This window comes from Sapajus apella, unplaced genomic scaffold (genome assembly GCF_009761245.1).
Source record: "Sapajus apella isolate SASKATOON/1434 unplaced genomic scaffold, GSC_monkey_1.0 scaffold57, whole genome shotgun sequence".
Lineage (NCBI taxonomy): Eukaryota > Metazoa > Chordata > Mammalia > Primates > Cebidae > Sapajus > Sapajus apella.
In genome coordinates, this window is record NW_022436997.1 from 9,942,426 (window position 1) to 9,962,106 (window position 19,681).

The 19,681-nt window shown below is 45.0% G+C and overlaps 1 protein-coding gene across 12 annotated transcripts in view; it reads right to left on the minus strand.

Moving 5' to 3' along the window:
• FHOD3 (formin homology 2 domain containing 3) overlaps positions 1 to 19,681 on the minus strand; it is a 490,075-nt gene that overhangs the window by 29,358 nt on the left and 441,036 nt on the right. For all 12 annotated transcript variants that reach the window (XM_032245416.1, XM_032245415.1, XM_032245410.1 and 9 more), the window contains 4 exons: positions 15,275 to 15,433; positions 5,212 to 5,394; positions 3,130 to 3,249; positions 2,116 to 2,277 (listed from right to left, as the gene is read on the minus strand). In XM_032245416.1, coding sequence (XP_032101307.1) covers positions 2,116 to 2,277; positions 3,130 to 3,249; positions 5,212 to 5,394; positions 15,275 to 15,433 — 624 coding nt within the window. The remainder of the gene's footprint in view (positions 1 to 2,115; positions 2,278 to 3,129; positions 3,250 to 5,211; positions 5,395 to 15,274; positions 15,434 to 19,681) is intronic.

Genomic DNA, 19,681 nt, shown 5'->3' on the forward strand with positions numbered 1-19,681 from the left:
ACATCCTGGTCAACATGGTGAAACCCCGTCTCTACTAAAAACACAAAAAAATTAGCTGGGCATGGTGGCACGTGCCTGTAGTCCCAGCTACTCAGGAGGCTGAGGCAGGAGAATTGCCTGAACCCAGGTTGCGGTGAGCCAAGATCGCGCCATTGCACTCCAGCCTGGGTAACAAGAGCGAAACTCCGTCTCAAAAAAAAAAAAAAAAAAAAAAGAAAGAAACTGAGAAGGGCAGTAGAGGAGGAAGAAACAGATTAAGTGGGTAAGCTGAAGGGAGGGGACTGAGGTGGATGGAAAGTAGTTAAGGTGAGAAAGGCTAGGTCCAGCAAGCAAAAGTCAGAGCAGCAGGAGGTGCGCGGGGGGGTGAGAGGGAGGTGCATGGAGGGTGTTGCTTGTTGTGGTGGTGAGCGGGAGGTGCGTGGAGGGTGGGGGGGTTGGGAGGGTGAGTGGGAGGTGCACAAAGGGTGTTGTGGGAGTGAGCGGGAGGTGTGCTGAGGGTGCAGGGTGGGGTGAGAGGGAGGGGCGCGGTGGGTGCAGAATGGGGTAAGCAGGAGGTGCCTGGAGGGTGTTGGGTGGGTGAGGGAGGTGCGAGGAGGGTGCAGAGGGGAGGGGCTGAGCGGGAGGAGCGCAGAGGTGAGTAGGGGCTTGGAGGTAAGCCTTGATGCCTTAGGGGCCACTGACAGAGGCAACTAGCAGGGCCTGCTGAACGCCCACAGGGAACTTGCTGGAGTGAACTCAGACCTCCAGGCCCACCCTTAGAAGGACAATAGAGAGGAACAAGCCCACAAAGGTGTATTCTGTGAGAGGATCTGTGGCACCAACAGCATAAAGACACGCAGTGTAATGTCTGGTGGGAGGCAGAGAGGAATGCAAGATACCGTTTAAGTACTGGCCTTCCTAATGCTAATGCATCAAAAAGAGAAAGTTAGTTTAGTCAGAGCTCCGGGATTCGGGTATGCAGGAGTTCACGGCACTTTGAGGAAAATGATTTGTCTGAAATCAAAGGGATCCAGAGTGCAGATAGGAAAGGCTTGGCTTTCTCATGATACAACGAGGCTTAGAAAAAAAATTCTGTTAGGCTAGTTCAGGGTGCCCTGCTCCGTGCACCTGGCAGAGGCCAGACTGTGGCTCTGGAAGTAGGTGGCGGAGCCACAGGCTCTCAGCCACCAGGTACCCATAAACCAGGGCTGTGGCAGAAGGCAGACAGGAAGGACCCCTTGAAGCAGGCCTCAGCAGCCACCCCACATCCTTCCCCACCTCTGCCCACCACTTTCTCTCTTCCTCTCATGCTGGATTCCAACACACCCCAGCACTTCCAGCTCTCATGCTCCAGCCACAGGCATTTCTAGAAGGTTCCTCCACAGTGGCCTGGCTCCTGTGCTCTATTTAAGGGTGTCTTCCACCCCTGCCTCCTCCCCTAGCCCATTTCCTGTAATCCCAAGACCTTCACATCTCTCAGTTCTGGTGTGTCTGGGATCCCTCCAGGAGTTGGTCAGCCTCAGTGACGCCCTGCACTAGAGGCAGCTGGGTGTCCACATACTGCGACTGTCTCTTTTCTAATGAAGCATACGCTCATGAAGATATTAACTCTGCACTTGCTTTAAGAGCTTGCAGCTGAGGACCAAGGCCATATACTGTTTATAGGCCTATAAAAATGTTCCCTCTGGGCAAGATCATAGGGACAGCTGATCTGTGGGGAGCAGAGACTGGGAGGAACCTGTTTTCCGGCTCCACACCTCACTGCAAGGTCCTTAGGAAGAGCCAAATTGCATATTTTTGACATGGTTGCCCACCTAAGACAAAGTGTGCTGTTTTAGTGTTCTGGAGAATCCAGCCTGGTGAGTAACACCGCTCAACAGTGGACGCAGGGTTTAGGAATGGGATGGCAGGCTTGCCTTGCATACCTCAGTAGGAAAGAATCTGACCGAGAGCCAGAGATAGGAAAAAGTTCACTGGAAATACCATGAAACAAAGCATATTTACAAACTCCAGAGCAGGGAATGCAGGCAGCACTTGGGCATTTTACTTAATAGGGCACGTGATCCTCAAGGATGACTGATAAAGACCCCGCGGCGACAGCAAGACCAGGCCCACTCCTCGCGTCCGTGAACCTACCTTGGCTGACCTGGTGATGGCCCCAATCTCCGAGTACAGATCGGAGCTGTCTGGGAAGTTTTCCACCACCATGGTGCACACATGGTGGAGAAGTGACTGCTTGTGCACTGTGTCTTTGACTTCTGGAACCTTCTCGAGGTAGCTTAACTCAAACGCTTTGGCCTGTTGCACAAACATCAATAGAAGACAAGTTTCACACAGGCTCTTAGAGAATAGCACAGATGGTTATAATTGATTCCCGGCTGAAGTAGCCCAAGGTTCAGCGTCTCTGTGGCTGAAGCTCCTCAGGCCACACACTCTATGATCCTTGGCTGATCACACATGGGCCAGCCACAGTGAGAATGAAGGAGCCTCTAGCCCTTTCCCACCACAGCCATGAGCCACATCCCAGGGCTCATCCCTAAATCAGGGTGCTGTGGGACTGGGCTCTGACATCTGCATATTGATTTATTTCTCCCTTTGCCTGTTGTTGTCTACTTCCTGGCTAAAGCTGGGCCAATTTGAAAAAGTTGCTTTTCTTAATAGCTAATGCATGCCGGGCTTAATACCTAGGTGATGGGTTGATAGATGCAGCAAACTACTAGGGCACACATTTACCTACGTAACAAACCTGCACATCCTGTACATATACCCCGGAACTAAAAAAAGGTTTTTTCAAAAAGCTGTTTTTCTTTAAGCATCAAAATGCATATAAGCATGAATATTTGAGTGATAAGCTCAGAAAACAAATGGGGTAGAAGAAAGTTTTCCAATGTCAAATTTGAGAGTAGTTACACTTCATAAAGAATAGTGTGTGTGTTTTTTTTCTGTTTTCTTCTTTGTAGCAAGACACAAGTTGAAATAAAAAGGCCCTGATATCTTAAGAACAGAATTCCTTCTAGATTTTCAGCAAGAAGACACAAAAGTCAGTTGTTCTGTGCTTTGGGGGACCTGAGGTACAACATTCATCAGTGATTGATGGGCAGGGATTTTGTGACAAGGGGTGCCTCAGGATGAGGGATGGGGAAGACTTACATTAGTTCCATTTAGAAAGTTCCCAATGGCTAAGAGAGTAGACAGGATAAAGCCCAAGGTTTTATTATTCTCCAACTGGTCTATTCCTTCCTTCAGGTCCAGGAGTGGTTCTGCAACTTCCTTTCAGTTAAAAAAAAAATTAGATGATAAAGGATGTACACTTTGGCTTCACTTTTTTCTTTTGACTTTTTGTATACGGGATTAACAAGCAGTGTTCTCCGAGCACGAGGCGATCCCCCGCGGTAAGCATTGCTCCTAGGTATGGAAACAAGTGGCAGGGAGAGCCTCTACTCCCCAGACTCTGCAGTGGAGACCAAAAGGAGCTTGAGCTGGGGTGACGAGGGCTCTGGACTCCCCGTTCCTGCCCACTGTGCAAGCTCAAGCAGGACCCTCAGGGAACACCCTCCTCTGACTCTCCTTCCTGGCTGTGGCTGACTTCTGGGACACTCTTCATTCCCATCTTCCTTTGGCTTCTAGACCATATTCTTCCTCTTTGCTTTTTCTCCTTCCAGGCAGCTTGGCAACGAAAGTTGTAGCCTCCCTGTCCCTGAACTGCCCCAGGCCTCCTCCTCCCCTCAAGGCACTCCATGGCTAGCCACCTCTCAGCCTGGGCTGCTCACTAGAAGGCTACTATCCTCACTACTCCACTGCCTTCATGATCCCCATCCCTCAGACCTCTAGCCTGCCCTGTAACCTCATAGCCTCCACCTCCCCTACCCTCTCTGTTGTTATTCTGGGGCCCCCATTCCTTTGTCTTGACTGAGGCTCTCTCCTAGCCTATATCCCAAAGCCAGGAGGTTCAGCTTCAATTTCCCCAGGCCAGGTCCTGCCAGGCTGACCCAGTGATCTGTTTTCTCCATGATGTTACCTCCCTTGGCTAGAGAAAGTCACCTGAGCATGCTCGGTGGTCTTGTGACCCAGTCGTAGTAGTCACCTCAGCAGTACTAGGTGTCTTTATCTCTGCTTGACTTCCTGATGAATACTGTAGTTCCCCGCTAAAGCCCCCCAACACCCACCACCACATTTCTGGCTCTCACTATAGGACCTTGCTCTTTCCTTTGCCAAAAGATGGAGACCACGTAGACTCTCCACGTAATTATTTTTCTTTTTTAGAGATGGGGGTCTCACTCTGTTGCCTAGGCTGGAGTACAGCAAGTCAATCATAGCACACTGCAGCCTTGAACTCCTGGCCCCAAGTGATCCTCCCACCTAAGCCTCCCAAGTAGCCAGGACTACAAGTGCATACCACCACATCCAGCTAAGTTTTAAAAAATTTTTGTAGGGATGGGGTCTCATTATGATGCCCAGGTTGGTCTTGAACTCCTGGCTTCAAGCCATCTCCTGCCTCAGCCTCTGAAAACGCTGGGATTATGGGTGTGAGCCACTGCACCCAGCCTACCTGGGCTTTAGAATCTGTCTTCTCTGGGTACCTACTCTCAACTAAGATCCCACACAGTCCACTTTTCATCTCTCCCTTTTCTTCTCCACTGGCTCTTTCTGTTTAGCCTGTAACAAACTGCCCCCGCCCCATTCCAGAGAGGATGTCGATGTCCTCTGCATTCTACTCAGGAGGAGTCTCCTAAAGCTTTCTCCATTAAGGCTCCTTTCCTTCTATTCTCCTTCCAAACATTTGCAATAGGCATCACCTTCAACTTTCTAGCAGGGATACTCTTTCAAAGGGACCCAAAGACCTGCTCATTGCCACAGTCACTGGCAGTTTAGGTGATTATCATCAGGTGGAAGGATTACAGGAAGTTTTCTATATTGTGCTTTTCTGTATTTTCCACATTTTCTACAATGAGAATGTAGGATCTGAAAAAAACGTAATTGTTTTGTTTTCTGATCAGTCATCTGGTACCCGCAATCTAGTGTCTGAGGCTGGTGCCAAGCAGACACTTTAGAATCAGCCCTCATCGGCCAGCTGCTGATCACCCGGTGTACACACAACTTCCTCATTGTCAACTGACCCTCTGCACCCTATGCCAAGAATGATATTTCACTGTCTTAATACTGATCAGTGAAAAATTGCCTTTCTCTACACTGTGGATGTGGGATCGGCTGCCTGTCTTACTGAGAGCTTACCTTTTCTGTGGTTTCATAATCCATTTTGAATGCCCAGAGGTGAAGCCGCGCAGAGAGCTCGCTGATGGAGGAGAGGGTGAGGAGAAACTGCTCTGCGCTGCCCAAGGGCATTTCAGGGTTGGCCAGCTGAGCTTCCTGGATTTTCTGCTTCTCTTCGTCAGTGGGAATCATCGTTAGAATTTTCTGGAAATAGGAGGTGATATAGTATATTTTCTCTTAGTGATAGGCTCTCCCCTGCCCCTTCAATGTTATAAAATTTATATTATAATTTTCCAACCAAGTAATAGAGATATGTGCAGGCGTTATATTTTCATAAACCAAATGTACTTGAAGCAACTTGACCCAAATTTTCAGGGTCTTGCACACATAGGACATTCTAGGCAAGGAAGGGAGATGGGAGTTGACAGAAAGATGAAAGACAAGACACAAGATTAGAGAACAGCTCCCTATTCCCTAGGAGGTAGAGTAAGATATGTCAAAAGATTTGCTTTGTAGTACTTCTCCTGGATTAAATTAAAAGCTTACAAAAATGAATCATTTTCAAAGAAGTCAGACTGACTTTTGTTCATATGACATATAATTATTAACTATATTTCAAAACTTGCATAGAAATGATAGTACCTTAAGTAACACTAAACTTAAGCCTGATTGCAGAAAAAACAATGATGGTATCTATAAACACAAGCTAATGAAAAAAAGTATATCTTTTTACTTTTATTTGTTTCTGGTAAAAATGAATTGTGGAAGGCAGAAAAGGCAAAAAGGCATCAGAATGCTTATGATTCTCATACGCTCAAATTCCTTTGTGATTACATTTTTTTAAAGTAAAATTTCTCATGTCTACTTTTACCATTCCTATTTAACATCATATGGAAATCTTAGCCAGGCACATAAAAGAAATAAAAGGCATACAGACTGGAAAGGAAAAAACTGCTCAGACACATAGATATCCTAATTGTCTATATAAAAAAACTACAAGGAATCTACAAAAAAGTACTAAAACAAAAAAGTGAGTTTAATAGGTTGTATGATATAGGGTCAATACATAAAAATCCATCTTATTAGCTCATTATCTATATATTTATAATGAACTAATTTTTTAAAGAAATGCTATTTACAGTAAAACACATAGGTATAACTAAAAAATCCTGTTAAGTATCTTTATGCTGGAAACTAGAAAATGCTGATGAAAGCAATAAAATAGATACAAATAATAAATAAACAGAGTGACATACTATGTTTATAGATTGAAAGACTCAACACAGACAAGATGTTAATTCTTCCAAAACTGATCTATATATTTAATTCAACTCCAATCAAAATAGCAGCATGACTTTTGTAGATATATGATGCAGGACAGGTGAGTACCAAAATTAGGGCTTAGTCTGGGAAGGTTTTTGGCTTTAATCAGGAAAGAATTCAAGGGCAAGCTGGTGGTGATAGACTGAAATTTTTTATTGAACAGCACTTCTCCTTCTGGAGCAGGGCTGACTCCTAGGAAGTGTGCCCAGAATTAGCAAAGTATGGGCTTTCCGCAACTGTATGTATACTCACATAAATCTGTTTTCAATTATATGCAAATTAAAGGTCAGGTCAACACAAATTGAGGGTTGGGTTGTTTAGAACGTTTTAGGAAAGGAGCAGTAAGTTTTGGGTCTTGTCATGGAAAGAGGTGGTAACTTCTGGGTTGTTGCCATGGCATTTATAAATTCTCAGGGCTCTAGTGTGAGTATCTTATACCAGTGAGCAATGAGGGCAGCTAAAGATTGCTTTTGTCGCTATCTGTGGCTTTTGACGGGTTTTTTTGCTTTATCCCACCTGAACCAGATCCTGTTTTGGTCACCAGGGTTGGACCAGAAAACAAGTCCCGCTGATTCTAAAAGTTACATGGTAAAGCAGAAGAACTAGAACAACCGCATTTGAAAAAGAGTAACCTTGGAGAAATCATATAACCTGACTTTAAAAAATAAAAAGCTACAGTAATTAAGACAATATGTCATTGATAAAAGGATAGACACCTACATCAATGGGACAGAGCCAACAGTTCTGAACAGGACACACAAATATGGCCCATTGATTTTGAAAAAGGTGCAAGGCAATTCAATAGAGAGAGAATATTATTTTCAACAAACGGTGTTAGAACTAGGCTCTATATGCAAAAAAAGTAACTGCAAGCTAAACTTTACACCATGTACATAAACAAACTCAAAATGGATCACAGATCTAAAAATAAAATGGAATAATATGAAACTTTTAGAAGAAAACATAGGGGAAAACCTTTATAACCAATGTTAGGCAAAAAATTCTTATACATGATACTAAAAAAGAATGGGTTAATAAACTGAACTTTATCCAAATTGAAAACTTTTGCTTTGTGATAGATACTGTTAGAGAATAGCGGGCAAGCTGTAGTTCCTCAAAAGATTAAACGTAGAATTATCACATGACCCAGCAATTCCCTTCCTATTTACCCAAGAAAAATGGAAACTTACATTCACACAAACACTTGTACATGAATATTTGTAGTAGCTTTATTCATAACTGCCAAAAACTGGAGACCAAGCTAAACATTTTTTTTTTTTTTTTTTTTGAGACGGAGTTTCGCTCATTACCTAGGCTGGAGTGCAATGGCGCGATCTCGGCTCACCGCAACCTCCGCCTGCCGGGTTCAGGTAATTCTCCTGCCTCAGCCTCCTGAGTAGCTGGGATTACAGGCATGCGCCACCATGCCCAGCTAATTTTTTGTATTTTTAGTAGAGACGGGGTTTCACCATGGTCTCGATCTCTTGACCCTCGTGATCCACCCGCCTCGGCCTCCCACAGTGCTGGGATTACAGGCTTGAGCCACCACGCCCGGCCCCCAAGCTAAACATTCTTGATCAGTGAATATGTAAATGTAGTAGATTCCCTACAATGCAATAGCACTTAGCAATAAAATGAACAAACTGTAGATGTGTACAATGACTTGAATGAATCTCAAAGGCATCATGCTGAGTGAAAGAAGCCAGTCTGAAAAGGTTACATGCTATTTACAGAACATTCTTGAAAAGACAAACCCATAATGATGGGGAATAAATAAGTGGTTACCACGTGCTAGAGATAGGTTGAGGGTAGAACTACAAAAGAGCAATATAAGAGTTTTGTTGGAAAATGGGACTATTTTAAATCCTGATTGCAGTGGTCATTGCATGAATTTATATGCTTTAAAACTCACAGAACCATATACCAAAAAAGTCAACTGCACTCTATATTAGTTCAAACACTTAAAAAAAAATGAGAAACAGGACTCTTGACACCACAGTCCCTGCATATGCAGATGTTGGCACAAGTATGCATCAGGATGTATCTGGCTGGGATAGATGTAGTCCTGGGCTTGATGAGGCTGTTAACAGACAGGGCTGCCTTAGTAGTTGATCAGAAGTCAGTGAGGCAAAACTGCATTGCAGATGTGAATTCAGGCTGTATTCAGTGTAAAGTTGTCGAAGATAAGCCTGAGACAACTCCCTCTCCAACTGTCCCTTCACCAGGGCTCCAATCACCTGAGGCTTCAGGCAGAATTTGAGCATCTGGAGAGATATGTGGTAGCAGTGCTCCTTGTTTGCCTAAAGCCTGGCACAGGTCCCACCTGCGCACACAGATGGCATTAAGAGATAGGCAAGACACTTCAAGCAGATGTTGCCTCTTTAAAAACATGCGTGATTTAAACTCGACTAGTTTTTAAAATAAATGCTTCACTAAAATTTGTATTTTAATTTCTTTAGCACTGCCATTGTTTTTGGTATGACCAAAATTCCAAAATGAAAAACCGTTAACACTTTGCACAACCTTCAGAAGACATCTTCCTGTGATAAATGTTGTTGCCTTGTTCCTTTGTGAAAGCAATCACTCCTTTTTGTTTTTCATTTCTGTAATTTATACTATTTTAACATTGAGTTGAAGATTTATGAGGCTGCCACCTGCCAGTTGATTTTATTTTTTACACATCACTGACAATAAGAATAGCTGTAAGACAGAGGGATGGTAGGTTAAAGCCACCTCCTATGAGCCCCTCCTATGAGCTGACGGCCCTTGTTTTTCATGAGCAGGTGATAATGTGATGAGTATGAGATAGTATATTTTAACTTGCTTTTCTACATCAGTAGATTTATTGAAAATTTTATGATCGTCATTTCGCAGGAAAGCAAACATCAAACAAGACCAATATGTTGATAAGGATAGGGAGCAAAGAAATTCTAGGCAGAAAAGGCCTAGAATTTCCAGGCCCCACCCTCAAGCCTGGAACCCTGGTCCAAAGTGAGAACTTTACATCCCCATTTTCCCACTTGAATGTTGCCTTTTCCAAAAACCACCCTGGGTCTGCCCCACCCCCATTCTGTACCCATAAAAACCTCAGGCTCCACTGGCATAGAGGAGAGAAGGGGAGAAGAGGAGAAGCAGCGGGACATCAGAGCTTGTGGTTTGATGTCAGAGAGAGGCTGTTTGACCCCAGAGGAATGGTCTGACAGCACTGCTTTGAAGTGGAATATAGCCAGGGCGGCCAGACTTTGGGGGAAGCTCACTTTCCTGCTCTATCCCCTTTCCAGCGCCCCTTCCTGCTGAGAAGCCACTTTCATTGGCGATAAAACCCTCTGTTTTCACCATCCTTCAACTCATTTGTATGACCTGATTTTTTCTGGATGCCAAACAAGAGCTCTGGTGCCACAGATGTGGATTCTAAAGGCTGTCAGACTGATCCTCTGCCCTCACTGGTGGAGAGCAACCACCTCACGTGAAAAGGCAGAGGGCCCACTGAGCTGTTTAATACTTAAGGCTTCAGCAATGGCAAAGCTAAAAGAGCACACTGTAACACACGCCCTCTGGGGTTTCCGGGTTGTGGGTACTCCCTGCCACATGCTGCTGCAGGGCCCACACAGAGTTTTGCTCCTGCTGGTACCCAGAAACGCTTGCCCTGGCTCCTGCACTGGCTCACCTGTGTGCTCTCACTCCCCAGAGGGGTTAAGGACTGCAGGCTGAGGAAGCAAGACACCCCCATCAGGGGGCCCATGAAGGGGTCAGGGAAAATTTCCTGTTTCAATGTGATAACCTCCATGTTTTCAGCTTTCTCCTAGACAGTATCCCTCTAGCACTGCCCTAAGTATATTTGCTTTTGTATCTGAAAGTCATGTATTTTGGAGAAAAATGCAGAAGTCTCCTTTTTAAAAAATAGACCCAAATATCATTGGGTTTGGCCATTTCATTTACCTGCACATGAAACCATAATGAGTAATTCTTTTGCCCTGTGAGTTTTAAACAAAACCCTAGCTACAACTTTGTATAATCATCTACCACAAGGATTTTGGTGACCACAGCAGAAAGTTGAAGCCCTAAGAGCTATGCCTGGTTTGCATACAATGTGCATATTTGCATGAGAAAACAGTGTTCTATCCCTGTACTTACTTTCCTGTAGCAACTTAAAAAAAAAAAACTTTTTAAAGCATCTAGATAGTATCCTTTCACTCTTATTACTAATAGAGGCACATTAGAGCAGAAATTACTGTATCAAACACACAGATAAAATGATTTGCCTGAAGCTAAGCTGGATCAACCAAGGCAGAGCTAGAGAAGAACCCGAGGGCCACCTCTAGTTTCTAGTGCTCCAAAGTTCATGGGGATTTAAATTAATACTGAATAAATTCAAATAAATGCAAATTAGTGGTGCAGCTAAGCCAGTCAGTCATCAGGAGATTCTGGTTCCCTGGCACTGCTGAGCCAACTGTGACTGTCTGTGGTCAGCCTCCTCTGTGTGTGTCTAGCACCCACGCAGCTGGGCACCTGTGGACAGGCACTGTGCAGGGTCAACTGCTTTCAAAGATGCTGTCATTTTTTATCTGTGGCCAAAGAAAACTTCTGTTTCTAGGATGCTGATTGGACTGGCAGCCAAACTAGGCCAAGTTAAATGTTGTTTGGGATCATTCAATTGTGCTACCCTTTGAGTGGACATAGACTCTATAAAAAATTAGAAAAGAAAGAAAAAAAATCATTATACTTCCATTTATGATAATTTGATGCCATTTAACTTGGGGAAATATCATTAATGATACTTAGAGATGGCTGCAAAATGATTTTCTGAAGTTTAATACTCTTATGAAAAATAGCATTTTTAATGAAGTTAACTACTTACTCCTTCAGGTTTTCATGACAAACCTGGATACATACCATTGGGTTGCTAAGCAAAGCCGCAGGATGAAAACATTCTAATTATGTTTAGGTATACTGAGCTTTCAGACGACCCCATTAAGCTGTGGTGCCATGCTACAGTGCCTGCATCTGAGAAGCAGACAGTTTGGCTAAAGGCCCTTTGGGTGCAAGCTGGAAATCTCATTAACAAAGATCTGTATGTACCCAATTACATCTCTTCTCAGTCATGATTTAACTCTTGAACAAGCCTAGGAAACAAGCTCTGGGTATTGGTTTGGCATGTGGGTCTAGATCATCTCTGCCTCTCAGGTTCCTGAGATCAATGGCCCGAGACAATAGGTGATGCCCGAGAGTCCCCTGGATTCCACATTCTCCAAGAAGGCTGTTTCCACTGGAGCCTTCTCAGCTGTGACTGGGGAGTGCTGAGGGGTCTACATAGTCTCTGCATTCACATAGGCAGCTTTTAGATCAGGGTCTCTCAACCCAGGTGACTTTGCTCCTAGGAGGCATGTGACAATGTATGGAGACAGTTTTGGTTGTGGAGGAAGGGTAGGTAGGTGTTACTGGCGTCTAATGGGTACAGGCCAGGGATGTGCTAAACATACTATAATGCACAGGAAAGCCTCCTACAACAACCCAAAATGCCAGTAGCACTGAAGCTGAGAAACCTGCTTTAGAAAAGAATGTAAAAACGTAACTCTCTCTGTCATTGTGACTGTGAATTTACTGAGGACTCACAATGAAATTAAATCTCAGGCAGGGCTACCGGTGTTTCCTGTGGCCGTGTCTGCTCACTTCAAATTGCTCTGTAAGTCAGCTACTCCCAGGGAGCAAATGTAAGCAGCACAGTGAAGAGGGCTGCACTGCTTTGTTCATGTCTCTCCCTCCCCTTTCAGATTCCCTCTTAGTCTCTGCAGCATACAAACCAGGCATGGAGGGCCCCTATGGGGCCAGCCAACCCCCAAAACTACAGCCTGTATTCTGGATTCAGGCTTCAGAGCTCCCATCCCGGCTCCCGGGCTCTCCAGCTCACTGGCTTGGGAGCCTGGACACAGACTAATGCTGGGATTCCCGTTCTTCATCCTCATAGTGGGGAGCATATGTACCTCATAAGCTTTGACGAGAATCTGTGGCAGGCACCTACTTGCTGTCTGGGAATCCTATGAAAGTCAGATTTGGTGCTGTGCTGCTATTCTCATATCTGTCAGCATCATAGCTATAATTATTTCTTCTTGAATCAAAAGTGTGCTCAATTGGAAACCAGCCAGACAAGAAAAAAGAGTAATTTGGTTCATTCTAGAATTCGAGTAACTTATGGTATCTGAAACTTTCCGCACCTGGGGAGAGTTGCACTTCAGGAAAGAACACAGGCAGAACCAAAAGAATCAATTTCTCCTGATGGACTTTCAAGTTCTCATGACGAGGAGGAGAAATATTTTTAAAGGGGACAGTTGTCCTTTTATTCCTTTAATCAGGCTGGCTCTGGCTATCCTTATAGCTTCTCCCTGTCTGAATTTGAAGCTTTTGTGCTCTCCAACGGATCTTGTTGTGTAAATAGGATGGCCCAAGGGCCACTGCCTTCTCTTCTCTAGAGGACAGACACTTTGCACTTGGTACATCCAGGTCCACCTAACAGCAGACCACTGCCCTTCTCCCTTGCTCTCTAGGAGGGTCCCAGAGTGAGTTGCATCACACTGAGGCCTGGCCTGCCCCTTCCTGCAGTCTGGCAGCTGCCTCAGTCTCTCTCTTTCTCCCGGCTGTCACCCATTCACTCCTTCATGCCCCTTGCTCTGGTCTGTTGTATGCCCTCACTCTCTTGATTGGCTGGATTCCTGGATTTGAGTGGGCCCCAAATCCAATGACTGATATCCTAATAAGAAGAAGGAAGTTTGAACACAGAGAGGAGAACGCTATTTGAAGATAGAGAACACACATGGATATGCTGACCGGCTTTGCTGCCTGGCCTGCCCCCAGAGCTCAGGGCAGAACTTCTTCTGCCAGGAAAGAAGTGCATTTCCCTTATTGTATCTGTTCCTGGAACAGGGTGTGTGTGTTTCTCAGAGTAGAGCTGCTTGGGCCTTATATGGGTTTTCTAGGGCTGCCATAATAAAGTATCACCAACTGGGTGGCTTAAACAAGAGAAATGTGTTCTCTCAAAGCCCTAGAATCCAGAAGTCCAAAATCAAGGTGTCAGCAGGACCATACTGTCTCCAAAGGCTCCAAGGGATGAACTTTGCTTCTTCCCAACTGCTGGTGGCATTCCTTGGCTTGTAAAGACATCACTTCAATTTCCACCTCCATTGTTACGTGGCATTCTGTATGTCTCTCCACATGTTCTCTGTCTTCAAATAGCATGCTCCTCTCTGTGTTCAAACTTCCTTTTTTTTTTGAGAAGGAGTCCTGCTCTGTTGCCCAGGCTGGAATGCAGTAGCATGATCTTGGCTCACTGCAACCTCCGCCTCCCGGGTTCAAGTGATTCTCCTGTCTCAGCCTCCTGAGTAGCTGGGACTACAGGCACATGCCACCATGCCTGGCTGATTTTTGTATTTTGAGTAGAGATGGGGTTTTACCATGTTAGCCACGATGGTCTCGATCTCTTGACCTCATGATCCGCCCACATCATGCTGGGATTACAGGTGTGAGCCGCTGTGTCTGGCCATCTTCTTCCTTCTTATAAGGATGCTAGTCATTGGATTTAGAGCCCACCTGAATCCAGTATGACCTTATCTCAACTTGATTACATATGCAAGACCCTTTTTCCAAATAAGGTCATGTCCTGGGTGGGCATGAATTTGGGGGTTGCTATTCAATGCAGTTCAGGCCTCTAGGAAAGGTTTTTCCTTTGAAGGTCCCTTCCTTCCAAAGCATAAAGGCATGCCTGGCGGGCTGGTTGCAGACCCCTCTACATACGGTGTGCCCACCGCTCCTTCCCATTCCTGGGGCCGTGGGTGATTCAGAGGCCAAGGTCCTTCCTCACTCTCAACTTCTCTGCAGAAGGGTTGCTCTCCCTCTCTGGAGTTAGGCATCATTGGTTCTGTCCATGCCCAAGTCTCTCAAACAGAAGATGAACCCCAATCATGGAGAGGCTTTAAAGGAGTCTGGGGCTCCCTGACAATAGGAGGATGGGTTAGGGGCCACCCAATGCCACAAAGCAGTGTCCCCAGATCCCCACTCTGACCCAGTGGGCCCCCAAGCTGTAATAACTTTCCGTAGGAATCGGGTAGGTGGGGCACATTGGCTCTGCCCACTCTTTTCATATTATAATAAGAGATTTAACCTGCTACAAACCAGCACCAACCCACAGTGGAGGGAGAGCATGGCCTGTGGAAGAACACAAACCCAGGCCCAGCAGGCGAATCCTGCCTCCAGCTTCCAGCTGTGTGGTCACAGCCATGCCATCCAATCTCTCTTCACTTTGTGACATTCAGATCATCAAATGCTAAAGCCTCAGCTGGCTTGAGTTCTGCAGCTTATCAAATGAAACGTGTCTCTCTATACCCCAACAAATGCCAAGAAAGTTCTTACATGGATGTGTGTGTGTGTACTGAAAATCCTACCTTTGAACGTGTTTGTTAAATGTTATGTGGTTTAAAATGACATGAAAGAAGACCCTAGTGGCCTCCCAAGGAGGTTATCATATTCTTCTTTCATTTTGAGGTGGGCAGAATGTGGTCAGAGGAACATTGGTAAATGAACCTGGGTGAAGATTGCTGAACTTCATGGACAAAGCGAGGCTCCCTCTCCTCTCAAAAAGTTTAACACATGTAAGAATTATTAACCGTATTCAGAATCTAGTTGAGGACAGAAAGGTACCAATGGACCTTTTGAAATGTGGACATGCAGCATATTATAAAATACAAATAATGCTTAATAGAGCTTCCCTTACCTCGATTCCTTCTTTGTTTAAGGCATATTCATCAAAATTCAAAATGGCTATCTTAATCGTCCTCGGAGGGGGCAGCACCGTCAGACCAATATTGATGGCATTACTCCTCTTGGAATCCAGAACAATGATCTCTTGCCTTTTCCCATCTGCAGCAGTTTTCTTAGTGATAAAACAAGGAGAATCTAAGATTAATGCATCATCTTCGGTCCTTCCTGCGTTTCATTATTAAAAGCACTTACTACTTATTTAGAAACAAAAACAAATGGCCCCAGTTCAGCTCAGAAGGGATCGGGGATTAGCTCTGAGGAGCCGCCAAGCTTGGGTCAGCAATAGAACTTCAAGAGTCAGAAACATAACAAAATAAAATGGATTTTCCTTCAATTGGGAAAAATGTGATATTTTGCAAGAAAAAAAAATCTGTTTTTCCATAGAAGCAGTGAAAACAAAATCAAAACCTTTCAGAGTTCCTTTCCTGTGGGCTTTGAGGTGTCAGAATGTGTCTTGGTTGGGCTTCATACATATGGTGTGTGCCCAGAGAGAGCTGGTTTACATGCTGAGAAGAGAGGATCAATAAGGAGAATATGGCACCACTGGCCTGTCAGCCCCTTCGGATCTCCAGCTCTACTGCCTCAAAGCGCTCTTCTCACCATTCAAACGTTCCATGCCCCTTATACGAGAGCACCTGTGCTGTGCACTTAGACCTCTGTGCAGCTGCCTGTTGGATGAATGAAGAGGGGCCTTCTGAGGAAAAGAAATGAAAGGGCACACACTGGCAAGGACGAATAATGGACAGACAGGCTTAGAGGCCTAGGAGAGGAGCAGGGAATAAGAAGTGTGCTGGCACTCTCATAAAGCCCTTGTGTGTCTTTCCTGTTGGCCTGGCTGGTCCTCAGAGGCAGGTCCTAGGCTTCACTTATCTCTGCAGCCAGCCCAGAATTAGCACAGGATGGGAGCTTGGCAAGCGTGTGTTATGAGCTGAATGTTCATGTCCGCTCAATATTCATAAGTTGAAGCCCTAACCCCCAAAGTGATCATAGTTGGAGGGAGGGCCTTTGTAGCTACTTAGGTTTAGATGAGGTCACGAGGGTGGGGTCCTCATGATGGGACTGGTGTCATTATAAGAAAAGACCAGAGTGCGACTAGTTCTCTCTCTGCCACTTGAAGACACAGCAAGAAGGTGGCTGCTTACAAGCCAAGAAAAGTGCCCTCACCAGGAGCGAAATTGGTCAGTACCTTGATCTGGCATTCCTAGTCTCCAGGACTGTGAGAAATAAATTCCCGCAGTTTAGGTCACCTGTGTGTGGCATTTTATTATGATTGCCTTAGTGAACAAAGACAGTGTGTGTGAAGCGACGCCTTAACCCTGTCACTGGTCAGAGCTGTGACCACAAGATCCCCAGCTTTCCTCTTCAGCTCTCAGAAGTGGGTGCAGGTGGCGCTGGCAGGTAGGTGGGAGGAGACCTGGCTCTGCAAGCTCCTTGCTTTTGCTCAGGTTTCCCTTGAGGCAAACATACCAGGGAGGATGGCTATTTTGACTCATGTAACAAGTCCAGAGTGACAAAGATGAATGAGGCACTGTGCATCTCCTGAAGACACATTGAGCACAGTAATGGTGTGGGCTGCGCCCTCTGTTATTGAGGAAGCTCAACAGCAGAGCAACTGTAACTCACCTGGTGGTGGAAGGGGTCTGGAAGGGCTGACCTTGGCCTAGGCCCTAAAGAATGTCTAGGATCTAGTCTGGGAAGAGAAGACGTGGCTTTGTCTATGTTGTTGAGAACTGCCAGGGATGAGGCTGGAATTTTGATGGGGCCACATCTCGGAAAACCTGCTGACTCAGCCAAGGGGCTCCGACCACACTGTGCAGGCAGGTTTCCTCTGGGCGACTGACTGCCACTCATCATCCAATCTCTTGCATTGAGGCCTCACCTTGTCCTCTGAAGCAGGGGCCCTGGCTGGGCCTGGGAGCAACCAAGCCAGCTAGAGTAACCCCAGGGACAACAAGGCATCAAGGAGAAACAGGCTCAAGTCCAGCTTAAGTCCTGCTGGAATCTTCCAGACTTAGTTGCTAAATTTCTATTTTAGATCCTTAAATATGCAGTTGTAAATAAACTCAAACTTCTTAAAACAACAACAACAACAACAACAACTGAAAACATCCCAGCTGTTTTGGGTCCTGTTGGTGGCCAGGAGAGGCAGTTCCTGTGGGTGGGTCAGAAGCTTTGAACAGTGGGCTCCCAGGGACACATGCCACATATGCCTCCCCACTCTTCAGGGAAAGTGTTCTGTTCTATGTAGTTAACTGAAGAACCTTATCAGGAGTCCCTGGAAATTCTCAACTTAGGTTTTAAATCTAATTTTATGTTGTGTGTGGAATGCTAAAGGAATGAGAAAGGTTTGACAAAATATTGAATACAGGCAATGAAGAGGAATGTTACAACTAGCAACGCCAACACTGTGGTGCTAGAGGCCTGCTTCTCCGGGCACTGCTGGGCACCTACCCCGAATCATGCCCTCTTCCCCGCTCACCAACAGGACCCTGATTTTTTTCAGGCTGGCAAAGTGTCCGTTAAATCAGTTCCTTCCCTGGACCCTCTGCAGCTGAAGCTGGCCCCGTGACTTGGTTCTGGCTTTTGTTTTCCTGATTAAAGAACAACAGACCTGGTGGGGCATGCCTTGTGTTCTTCCCCCTTCTTCCTGCCTAGAATGGAGATGTGGATCTGGAAGCACAGTGGCAGATGTCTGGTGAGCACGGGATGGCAGCAGGGATTCCCTGGGAACCAGTGGCCCTTAACCCCACATCCACACATCCCCATCACTCTAGGAGCCTGGAGAGATGCCTGGTCCACTCTTCCCGAAAGCCTCTCATGCCCATCCATCCTCTTCCATTCCTACCTCCTCCACTAGGGGCCTGACCACGCAGAACCCCACTTCTCAGAATAGCCCAGCACTAGCCTCCTGCTTCTAGTCTCTTCTATCCCTAACCCATCCATCCTACTCTTGCTAAAAGGCACTTTTCCTTAGTGCATTTCTTTGTTCAGAAAGCCACAGTGGTTGTCCATGGTTTAAAATTTGAAAATAAAGTAATTGGTCTATGATGGGAAGGGGATATGAGGCAGAGGTCAGAAATGAAAGAGTAGTCCTTGTGAACGTTAGAAAATGTAAATGCCCTTCTTGAAGGGGACTGCATCTAGAAGGAGGGAGTGAGCTGTGACAGGGCAGAGGTCAGACAGGTATGAGGAAGAGGAGAGGAAGCAACGCTTCTTCCTAGGAAATCAGAGTTGTTCTGCATTTGATAAGAAACCAGACAGCCCCCGAAAAATACCCAAACAAGGAAACAAAGCAAAAAACCTCTTGAAGTTTCTTCTATTTGAAGAAAACGACATTTTTTTGAGAGTAATAAAGAAGATTTGGATAAATGAGAATCTTCATGTTTCTGGATAGGAAGTCTCAATATCATAAGTGTGCTTTACTTCTCTCTCATCTAATCATATATATTTATATATATAACACTTAGATATATTTAGATATGTAATATATCTTATTAGTTATACATAACTTATATTTATGTATACAATTTATATATATAATATATAGGCTGTCTAATATATATAGTACTTTTATTTTATATATATGTAATCCTATCAAAATTCCTATAAGATTTGTTTTTGGAATTAGGAAAAAGTCTAAAGTAAACATGAAAGAATATATATATATATATACATATATATATATATATGTGTCAAACATGTTCTTAAAATATAGAGTTACATATAATATCTACCCAATCAGCTATCAGCTGTGGAGCACAGGCCCTAGAATAGCCAGAATGATAGAACAGAATAGAATAGTACAGAAAAAGCTCTCATACAATGGTCCAGGACATTCTAACAAGGACACCGAGATTAGTGACCCAGAATCTAACATGAAAGATCGATTTTTAATATGGAATCAGAAAAACTAGCTTTAAGCCAAACAAACCAATATGGTGAGCTAACACTGTGACAGACTGGACTGACTGACACCTTCCTTCTTAGGAAAGGAAAAGGCCAGGAGAAAGCAGGAACTCACGCTGGGTGGGAACGGCCAAGCATCAGCACGGCACAAGTATACGACAGCCAGGAGACCCCTTGCTGACTGGGTATGATGCCACCCTGCTCCCTGCTGCCTGGAGTCTCAAGACATTCTCAATGATGGCCCAAGATGCTGAACCCTGCACAGGTGCAGAAGAGGCTGAGAAACAAGCCCTGTCCCCGATGGCCTCTTTCTGATTGACTGTGTAAGCTTCCCTATATTTATTGCCTCTCTTTGATATATAGTTCATTTCCTTAAACAGATATTTCCTGAGTGCCTGCTGTTAGATGCCTGGTCCTCAAGTGGGAACATTTCCATGCAGACTAACAAAAAAAT